Source organism: Eurytemora carolleeae, unplaced genomic scaffold, assembly GCF_000591075.1.
Source record: "Eurytemora carolleeae unplaced genomic scaffold, Eaff_2.0 scaffold974, whole genome shotgun sequence".
Taxonomy (NCBI): Eukaryota; Metazoa; Arthropoda; class Copepoda; order Calanoida; family Temoridae; genus Eurytemora; species Eurytemora carolleeae.
Window position 1 is genome coordinate 60357 of NW_019396883.1, and position 11151 is coordinate 71507.

At 33.9% G+C, this 11151-nt stretch overlaps 2 protein-coding genes across 3 annotated transcripts; both read right to left on the reverse strand.

Moving 5' to 3' along the window:
• On the reverse strand, positions 1-2262 carry LOC111709723 (cornifelin). 2 transcript variants are annotated; one of them, XR_002766915.1, is made up of 4 exons: positions 2192-2262; positions 1413-1567; positions 592-997; positions 1-560 (listed from the first exon to the last, which is right to left on the reverse strand). XR_002766915.1 is itself a non-coding variant. In XM_023483610.1 (3 exons), exons 1-3 carry the CDS (start codon positions 2244-2246, stop codon positions 899-901), a joined length of 309 nt encoding a protein of 102 aa, XP_023339378.1. In that variant the 5' UTR covers positions 2247-2262; the 3' UTR covers positions 1-898. The 2 variants fall into 2 exon arrangements, 1 of the variants encoding a protein (XP_023339378.1); XM_023483610.1 differs by having other exon boundaries at positions 1-997.
• A 4117-nt stretch (positions 2263-6379) lies between these two features.
• LOC111709720 (zinc finger protein 629) lies at positions 6380-10756 on the reverse strand. Its single transcript, XM_023483606.1, has 7 exons — positions 10264-10756; positions 9602-9834; positions 9331-9388; positions 9083-9214; positions 8039-8200; positions 7436-7890; positions 6380-6925 (listed from the first exon to the last, which is right to left on the reverse strand). Exons 1-7 carry the CDS (start codon positions 10691-10693, stop codon positions 6449-6451), a joined length of 1947 nt encoding a protein of 648 aa, XP_023339374.1. The 5' UTR covers positions 10694-10756; the 3' UTR covers positions 6380-6448.
• Between the last annotated feature and the right edge of the window lie 395 nt (positions 10757-11151).

The following is an 11151-nucleotide window of genomic DNA, read 5'->3' on the forward strand; positions in this document are numbered from 1 at the left end:
ATTAATACCTGTAATTTATTACAGGTTAGAAATACAGATTCTATTGTGTTTGCAACTTGTGTATGTAGAGGAGAGGAGATATAGGTGTATACATGATGGTGTACATTATATATGGAAGTTAAGAATATATTTATAAAAGAAAGCCATCACTTAGATTTGTCTTAAGGAAGATATGAGGAGAGGGGGGAGGAGACATATTAAGCTTAAACTTTTCTCCAAGATTGTCAAGAGAAATTCGGAGAAATTTAGAATTTTATTTGTGAACAAGAGATGGAAGTTTCTAAGATTATGTTTCTAGTTCTCCTGAGAACCTGAGATTAGGTTTCTAGTTCTCCTTAGAACCTGAGATTAGGTTTTATAGTTCTCATGAGAACCTGAGATTAGGTTTCTAGTTCTACTAAGAACTTGAGATTAGGTTTCTAGTTCCAGTAAGAACCTGAGATTTTGTTTTTAGTTCTCCTGAGAACCTGAGATTATGTTTCTAGTTCTACTGAGAACCTGATATTATGGTTCTAGGTCACTTGAGAACCTGGTATAAGGGTTTTAGATCTCCTGAGAACCTGAGATTAGGTTTCTTGTTCTCCTGAGAACCTGAGATTAGGTTTCTTGTTCTCCTGAGAACCTGAGATTAGGTTTCTAGTTCTTCTGAGAACCTGAGATTAGGTTTCTTGTTCTCCTGAGAACCTAAGATTAGGCTCCTAGTTCTCCTGAGAACCTAAGATTAGAGTTCTTCTGAGAACCTGAGATTAGGTTTCTAGTTCTCCTTAGACCATACATTATATTTTTATGAGAATCTGAGATGATAAAGAAATAAGATCTGGGTTTGTGTTTGGACTATTTCCCGGAGAGGATGAGATTGATTTTCTTGCTGAGTTTAAGGCTGGGATGGTTTTTATAATTAATTCTGTGCTCCTCTCTCCTTAATCTCTACAGCTGTCTGACAGTCCACACAAGGATAACAGCAGACAGATGCACAGAAATCTCCTCCAGTGCTTCCCTAGATACAACAGATAGGATTTGACTACGCGCAACTCTTTTGGCTTCTGCCTCAGTGTTAATGTGAACGAAAATCCCCCAAATCTTGAAAAAAAAGACATCTAGTTTCATACCTGTTATTTTAATTAATCTATGTACAGAGATATGATAATTTTTTTTTTTTAATCTTCAATCAAGGCTTAGAATATTCAATGGAACCCAAGAAAAGGAATTGAGTCTTTGCCACAAAATCAAATTGTCTAATCCCTATAACTTCGCAACCAGATGTTATTTAGGTTATTAGAAGTCATAGTTTGAAACATAAAATGTCTACGACATTGTGTTGCAAAGATATAGTGAATAAAAACTCAATTCCTTTTAATGCAAGAAGAAGATTTAAACGAATGGTGAGCGGCAATTCTTTAATTAATCTGTACCTGGATTCCCCATCGTTCCCTCGCTTCGTTCCTTAGAATCATGGTTGGAACGCAAGGTATCATGCAAGCCAGGAGGCAGCAGAGTAACCCTGATTTCCCAAGGTTATCCGCGTTCTGGTAAACCAGACAGCAGTCACAGAAGGTTCCGCAGCAGCCTTAGTAAATACTCACTGTTAATATAAATCCTATTATCAAGTTTGAAATATCGAAAACTTGGAAAAACAGTTCAAAATATCGAAAACTTCGATAACAATTTGAAATATCGAAAACTACGGGAACAGTTTGAAATGTCGAAAACTAGTTAGAACAGTTTGAAATATCGAAAACTACGATAACAGTTTGAAATATCGAAAACTAGCGGAAACAGTTCGAAATATCACAAATTGGCTAGAAAATATATTAAAAATCTTGTGAGAACAGTTCGGAAAATTGAATTCTTTGATCGAATGTAGCTTAATAATTAAATAGAAATGGCGATTGTTCCTTCAAAGTTACAGATCAAATCTTTGACAGAGCATTTATCCCAAAAAATACCTTTCAGAAATATCAGAATGTTAGAAATATAGCAAATAATTATAGGAATAGTTAAAACCAAAGTTTTAAGATAAATTTTTAAAAGAATTTTCTCAAAAAAACTCAAATATGTTTAATGAAATTTGTCAAATATCATGGCTTCAAGTAATAATTGTAAAATCATCCACGGGAAACCATACACAGAACGGAATTTTAAACAGGTCGTCTTTCATTAATAATAATAATTATAATTTCTTGAAACTTACAAATTCCACAGTCTCCGCAGCAGTTAAAAAGACCTTGCTTCCATTCCGCCGCCATTTTAGGATTTTCACTATCTGAAAATTAAATGAACGTAGTGACAATGTGAATGTCGTCTTTATCAGCCATCGTATCTCAAACTTTGTTATGCTTTAAACAATTTAAAAGTTAGATTCCTTTAAACTTCCGCTATCTTTAATGTGCAATCCAAATAGAACTGAGATATTGAACTTTTGTTCTTGCTATTTTACAATTATTATAAACTAAATCTAAAATTGTTATTACTTTACAAAATCTCTCTCATTGGTAACACACAAAGAGAAACCAACATTTTGGGCCACTTTCACTAAACCTAGTCATATAATAGTAATTCATCATTAATTATCAAAGACGACTTAATTGTCCTACAATCCCCGTTCTGATTGTGTGTTATGATGCAAACCTAACCCGTTATATAATGAGGAGTGTTGAGAGCGTGTTATAAACTGCACCCAGGGCTGGGTTCAAACTTTGCACAGTTTCCATGACGCCGCGAGGTTTACGGAGAAAATCGATCCTAGCGTCGGTAGGGGGGCCTCGCCCTCAATCTGTCCTCGATTCGTCCTCTCTGTTTGGGAAATATACTTCTCCAGATTAAACTAGAGATAATTAAATTCCAGTATAAACCAGAACAATTTAAAGAGACAGGCGTTGACATTTCTTTGACATTGCTGTAAAAACAAATATTTTTAAAAATGGGGCCAACAGAAGAGAAGAATAAGATCATATACTTCTATTACGCAGTTTTACTAAGGTAGAATTCAGTTTTAGATATTCAAAAGATCAAATTATTTGACATTCCACTATTTACTGCTTGAGGTAAACCTGGATTTTATTCAAATATATTCGATCACTGGAGATATAGATCGTTGCTCTAAACCTTTCCTTGATAAAAGTAGAAATATTAATCCAAGACCTTGCTGGGCGGGGTAAATAGAAAGCTAAAATGTAAACCACCAAAATGTTATCGTCCAAAAATATTACAATTTTTAACTAAAAATCTAACCTTTTATACTAAAAACATATAAATTTTTGGCTAAACATTTTACAATTTTGTCTTACAAAAAATTGAAAACGGAAAGTCAAAGAAATTGACGTTTGATTAAAAATAATTGTAATATTTTTGGTAAAAAAAAACAAATATATTTTTAGATAAAAACCGTAAATTTTTTTGGTAAAAAATGGATATATTATTGGTTCAAATTAAAGTTTTTGCTAATTAAAGATAGTGCATAAGAAAATTTACGCAAATTCTACGCATTTATTTTGGTGAGACAAAGATAGTAACAAATGTCGTCTTCTCTAATAATCCAATACATTTTACTCTGTTGAAGTTGTATAATATTGTCTTTTAGAATGTTCAATCAAAAATAAGGAAATCACTTTAGTTTTCAAGCAAAAATAAGGAAACCACTTTAGTTTTCAAGCAAAAATAAGGAAACCACTTTAGTTTTCAATCAAAAATAAGGAAACCACTTTAGTTTTCAAGCAAAAATAAGGAAACCACTTTAGTTTTTAAGCAAAAATAAGGAAACCACTTTAGTTTTCAATCAAAAATAAGGAAACCACTTTAGGTTTCAATCAAAAATAAGGAAACAACTTTAGTTTTCAATCAAAAATAAGGAAACCACTTTAGTTTTCTTTCTTGAAATTTCAAATTTTCAATTTGACCATATAGTCCATAAAAGTGAACATAATTTACAGAATTCAACATTTTTTAAGAAGAAATAACGACGATAATTCAACATATGATTAAACAAATATTTAAAAATACAAATTAATATCATTAACTTTCGTTCACTTTTAGCCCAAAGAATTCATAATTATGTTAAATATCTAAGGTTTTAATGTCGATCTCAAGCAACCAAAATAACCAATGACGTCAAATACAGCTGTACAGGCGTGCATACACAAAACTCATGTTTTGAATAAAAAAAATGTTTTAAAAAATTTAAACTTTTAATTTCCTTAAATAAACCAATAAAATCTTAATTTTAAATCGCTTATAAATAATCAAGAAACATATCTGGTTCAAATTAAATTTATAGTCAAGACAGAACCAAGGGTGTAATGCAAGGAAAGTTTATTGCGGTCGCGTATACTCTGCGTACATATTGAAATCAGTTCTCTCTGGGCGGAATTTGTAAACAAGAATAGATGCATCAGTGTTCGTTTAGTATCCGAGGAGGTTAAAAGCATTAAATTTTGATAATTTTGATAATTCACATAATAGTTTCTTATGACCAGAATATTTCGTTGATTTTTTTAAGTGAAAGATGGATCCTATGTCAGGCTTTGACATCCGTCTTGTGTTTACATTACCGCCCAGAGACAGTACACTGCCGTATAAAAGATGCGTACACTTCTGAAATAACTTTCCTTGCATTACATCCTTTGACAGAACGATTTCTTTCCTGCGGGGTGTCCCAATAAACATGGGTATTAAATGACGACTTCTATATCCTCTTAGTTCCAAGCGGGATTATTTCGAAAATATAATTTTGTAGTATCACAGTTGAAACAGTTAACACCGAAAACTACTGTCTCGGGATTTCCAAAATGTGGTCTACCATTTTTTCACCTTCAAAATTGACGGTGATATTTGTCCAGATTCCAGTTAATTAAAAAACAACAAAAATGTTTAATATCTCCGTCAAATTTTTATGATCCAAGGAAGGTAGACCACATTTTGGAAAGATTAGAGGTTCAATCTTTTTTTAATGCACTTTATGTCATTTATCAATTATCGGAAATCAAAGACGATATTCAAGTTGTCTCTCAATTCCCATGTTTATTGCAGACACCCTGTTGTAGGCTCTGAAATGTGAAAATGATCTTTCATCTTTTTGAATGTCGTCTTGCTCAGACAGAATTTTGACAGTTAATAATTTACATATATTCAGAAAATGGAAGGTTTGATTTTCTGTTCTATAACAGAAATTCAATTTATATTCTATAATATACAAAACAGACGATAATCCTTTTCAAGGTTATAATGTAAGGAAAGTTATTTCAGAGGTGTACGCATCTTTTGTACTGCCTAGTGTACTGTCTCTGGGCGGTAATGTAAACACAAGACGGATGTCGAAGCCTGACATGGGATCCATCTTTCACATAAAAAATCAATGAAATGTTCCGGTCATGGGAAACTATTAAGTGAATTATCAGAATTATTAAAATTTTATTCTAGTTTACAAATTCCGCCCAGAGAGAACTGGTTTCAATATGTACGCAGAGTATATGCAACTGCAATTAACTTTCTTTTTCAAATAGAAACAAAAGAAAAATGGAGATTGGTTGGACGCACTTTCAGAATTAGTCAAGAGATGAAATAACCATAGACATAACCTTACATGGAATCCGCAAGACCAAAACTTACTCTGGATAAGACAAAAAAAATGAAAACGGAAACTTTTTTTTAACTCTAAATTTTGTCAGTTGTTATTGGATTAGTATTGTCAATCTAAACAACTCTTTAAAAAAAGTTTTTTGTAAAATTAAAATTGCCATGAAAAATGACTTTAAGGGTGAAAAAAATCAAAAATGTCACTAGTAAATATTTTAATATGGGTTATATCTAAAGATGCGTAATTGAAGCCGCTGAGTTTTTGTTTTCGTATATATATACGGATTTTCGTATAAAAAACGGATTTTTTGGAGAGATTTTGGCCTAATTTTTGGCTCAAATTCAGTTTTTTGGCAATAACATGTTTGTTTTAAACAGATTTTGACGATTTCAACGTTTCTGAATTCATTATTTTAACACAGATCTTTTGATACAAAATTCGCTTTTTTCGCTTGCGCGCATTCTTGAAATTTTCGACTTTAAAACTCACAAAATCCGATTTTTACATGGCAATTTTTTTTTCTTCAAAAAATCGTTTTTTTAATGTTCCTTATATAATAATCCATTTCTCTTCCAGTTCTATAGTGCAATTGAGAAAAACGACCCCCTTAATGATCAAGTATCTACACAATAGTGTTAAAAAAAAACAATTATCAAGATGAAAAATTTATAGCACTGCTATCAGTGCATTGAGCATGAACCAATCATATGATTATTACTTTGGTTAATTTTATAAAGAATTTTACCAAGAAGTGACCATGAGTAATCTCAGTAGTTCTCTCTCTCAAAAACAAAATGTCAGCTGTAATTAAATTATTATCACTGTATATTGTTAACTAGAGAGGTATAACTTAACAAAACAAATAATAAAAGATATTTAACAGATGACCCCGACTTGAACATTACTTGATATATCCACTATACTATCCTCCTCTAGCTCCCCTATCACCATTCTCTCTCCCTGTCCCCCGCTATCCCTACTCTCCAGGGACATATCGAGATCATTCCCGGAGCAACCAGTCTTCACATGCATTTTTAACTTATCTTCTCTTGCGAAGGTTTTATCACAAGTGTTACATGAGTGGGGCCGCTCTCCTGTATGCAGGAGTTTATGCCTGTTTACATGTTGAGGACGTGTGAACTTCTTTCCACAGATATCACAGGGATACTTGTAATGGGATTCAGGACTGTGGGTTTTCATGTGTTGTGTCAGTTTACTGGGTTTATTAAACTGTTTTCCACACTGTAAACATGTAAAGGTTCTAGGTCCAGGTTCAGGTAGCATTAGGTCGGCGTGCTGCTTCTGCCGGTGGCGGAGCAGCCAACCTTCGGTTGTGAAGGATTGGTAGCAGCCCTAGATAGATATTACTTAGTTTCAGAATGTTTCAATGTTTCAGTAAACACTTTTTACGCGGATTTTTCAAATACCTTTTTAAAAGTATTTAGCTACAGGGTTTCCCACAAATAATTAGACTGTAAGATCCCAAGGTTTAATTAAGTAAGGGAATGATGAATATCAAGAACCATTGACAGCATAATTTCAGTTGAGTCGTCTCTGAAGCCTCATCCCTTGTGTGTAACCCTGTATATCTTTGGTTTCACAAAATTGAATTTATTTCTACCAATATTTATCATCAGAATTACAGGATTTTTTTATGTCTTCCGTCAAAAAAATACTACTTTAACGTTGTAAATAATGTAATACCGACTGAAAGGAAATCTCTGAGTGTATAATAAGAAATAAGTCCTTTAAAAACTGTTTCTCTTTTTGAAAGATATTTTATTTATTTTTTCCGCTGAAATTTAGCTTTAAGGAATTAAGAAATTATTTGAGAAAGCAATTTCTAAAAAAAAAAAATTTTACCGGAATATCGCAATGGAAGTTTGCAAGCCTAGCCTCTCCAGCAGCTATTGCCAAAGCTTTCATCGCTTCCTCGTCTCCGAAAGAAGAATTATGTTTCTCTTCAATCTCTTCTTCTTCCTTAAACTCTTCTTCTCTTTTTATCTGTCCCGGGGGGATCACCATTTCAATATCATGCTCAGTCTTCATATGAACCTGGAGATCTACATCTTTATCAAACCGTTCTCTACACTCCGGGCAGTCCCACTCCTCCTTTCCGTTCCCGTTCGTCTCTCCGTTCACCATCTTCACCAGGCCCGGCATGGGACGCTTGAGAAAACTGGAGAGGTTGGGGGAAGTGATCTGTGGACGGTTATGGCTCGCCATGTGCTGTTTAAAGTTACCGGGGTGTTTAAAGGTTCGGTTGCAATCATGGCACACATAGATTTTACCGGGATCACCATTATCCACTCGATCCGCTGAAATAATCATATTTGAAAAGATTACATTAAATAGCACGTACGCAAAGCACATTAAAATAACTGGATCAAATATTAAATCCACAACTCAATTTCTTGAAATTCCGCATCTATAGACAATTGTTTCAATGTTATAAAATAAACTCACCGAAGGCAGATTGTAGGACGGAGTTGAGATGATTAGACTCCGGGTTTCTCTCCGTCCGACCCCTCTGTTCACGCTCATGCTTGAGCATATGCTGTTTATAGTTCCCAGGGTGGTTGTAACTACTATTGCAGATACTACAGTGATAAAGGGTTCCGGAACAATCTGTAAAAAAACACATAAAAAAATAAAGATTTGTAAAAAGATATTTTGAATAAAATTGTAGCAACAGGTTAGATTTTAAAATTGTAAATGAAGGAACTGAAGTTGGGAGCAATAAAAAAGAAGAAAAGAGATGAAAAAGGAATAAAAGCATATTGGAGAAGAAAAGAAGATATAGATGAAGAAGAAAAACTGAAATTAATTTATCACAAAAGAAAGGTTTTTAAATACATAAAATTAAATGAATAAAGTCAAAGAGAAGAGATAAATTGAAGCAAAAAGCTAAAAAGCCAAAGACGGATTAGAAATATAGAAATTAGAATATATGTGAAAAAAAACGCAAAGATTAAGCATTGATTAAGCAATATAAAAAAAGTATAAGAACGGAATGTAAGATTTGTGGACTGATTGGAGTGTAGGATTAATACAACTAAACCTTGAGAACCAGAGAAGAGAGTTAACTTAAGAATTAAGAGAAGGTTGCAGTGACGAGCAAGGACGGAGTAAAAGAGTTGGTTGAAGAAAACGGAGAAAATTTAAAATTAAGGTTGGATGCGTATGGAAGGGACAAACAGAGGAGAGTTTAAGAGAAGGTTGGAGTAAACGAGCAAGGACGGATTAAAAGGGTTAGGACTGATTTAGGAAACCGGAGAATATATAACAGTAAGGTTGACTGCGTAAGGACGGAGAAACCTGAACCTTGAGATATTTAAAGGTTAAAGGTTAAGATGGTATCGGGTATGGTATCGCTTGAAATAGAGGGTCATTTGAAATTAAGTCGAAAGTCCATTTAAGTTCAAGAGAAAGATAAAAGAGTAGAGTATATGGTTACAGGTTGGGACGAGAGAATAAGGAATAAGAAGGACGGAGAAAACTGTATCCTACCTAACCCTGTCTGAGAAGAATCCCCTGGTATTTCTCCGTTCTTGATATGTTTCTCTATATGCTGCTTAAAGTTTCCTTTATTAGTGTAGATGGAGTCACAAATGTTACAAACATAACTTCCAGTATCACTCTCTGTAATAATTAATTATTACTAATAATAGTAATGATAATAATAATGATAATAATAATAATGATAATAAAAATAATAATGATAGTAATAATGATAATAATAATGATAATAATATTACGAAATGATGAGCTGATTATCTGGTTTAACTGATTGTTTAAATTTTCTCTATCTTGATTCTAGAATATTAACTATATTAATAGAATGTAATTTTACAACAAAAAATTGAAAATGTTCTAATTTGGGTTGAGCAGCAATTAATGAACTAAGATTTTTTAAGAATACATTTTAAAATTGGGTTTTATGTTTTTTTCTTATTCAAAATGGTGAACCAATTCCTTTAGTAGAGTATCATTTTGTCTACAGTTTTCGTTTTCTGTCCCTTTTCTCACCTGATTCGGAGACATTAACGCTGGATGTAAGGAAGGCGACATTGCAGGAAATGTCGTCTTTATATTCTGTTTGGGAGGGTCTGGAAGGCTGCTAAACAAAGCGTACTGGTTAAAAATTTGCTGCTGAAGTAAAGACAGGGCCTGGGCATTCATCCCTGGTATTCCGGGTAAACCTGGAGCAGGACCGGGCAAACCAGGGGGACACAGGACCGCCATTTCAGACATACTCTTCACTAAAATCAAAAAAGTTCTAAAAATGATTTTTATTTGTGTGTGTCTGTTTTAAAAAAAAATTATATTTAAAGGAATTGAGTCTTTGACACAAACCATTTTTTGCAACCTGATAGTGTAAAATCGGGTTATTTGATCTGACAGAATTCATAGATTTAAATATCTGAGATTTATGACATCAAAGTTGAAAGTTCTAGGGATTAAATTATTTTCTTGGTTCTTTAGCAAATTATTTGTATTATTAAAAGTGAACAAAAGTCCAAAGTGACCGTTCATAAAAAGTGTCAAAAACAGATCGATAAACGTACAACGATGCTCTTTAAACAGCTATCGCCGGAACGATGGCGAGATTTTTTTCCGAACACTCCCTTTAAATAAACGATTGTTTATAATTACTTTGACAGGTTAGATATTGGATTAGTGAAACTTACTGAGCATGTTGTGGGATGACGGTAGGTTGGGTTGAATCAGAGTAGGATGAGGAGTAAGGTTTAATCCTAGCATACTATTCAACTGGTCGGAGACAGGTACCGGAATATATAAACTATGCGCTAGAGTTAACATATCTCTAATCTCCTCCACACTAGCATCTATGCTTCCATTGTAGATAATAGAGATTAAGGATTCAATCTCATCCTTGGTGTACTCCGGCAGTTCGAGGAACACAACCTCGTCTCCGAGATCCATCAAGGACCGGATATAGGGACTAACAGCGGCCAGGACAAGTTTATGTGCGTGCACAGTTTTTCTGTCCTTACAGCGTATAATAAGGTCCGTGTAGAGACCAGACTCAAGACACTCTCCTGCCTCGGATACAACATGTTCATGTAGATCCTTAGAGTGTACCCGGAGCATTGACATTCTTCCTCTCTTTCTTTTAATAGCTGTAGATCTCTAACTTTTCTTAAACCTTCATTTCTCAACCTGAAAAATTAAAATATCAAAATCTATTGAGAACATTTTAAGTAGAAAACCAGATATTAAATTAAAATATGGAAGTATGTTAGCAACCCCCCCCCCCTCTCTTTCTCTTGTATACACAAGTGGGTTTATGAGTAGTGCCTATCTCAATATAGTTTAATACACCAGTAGGACAAGTTTCCCTCCCAGTTCCCCCCCCAGGCTTGGACCATTACAAACCCTCCTCTAGGCCCAAGATTTTACCTATACCAACCCTCCTCTTGGTCTAGGATTAAACCAGTCCCAACACTCCTCTTGGTCTAGGATTAAACCTGTCCCAACCCTCCTCTAGGTTTAGGATTAAACCAGTCCCTACCCTCCTCCTGGTTTAGGATTAAACCAGTCCCAACCCTCCTCTA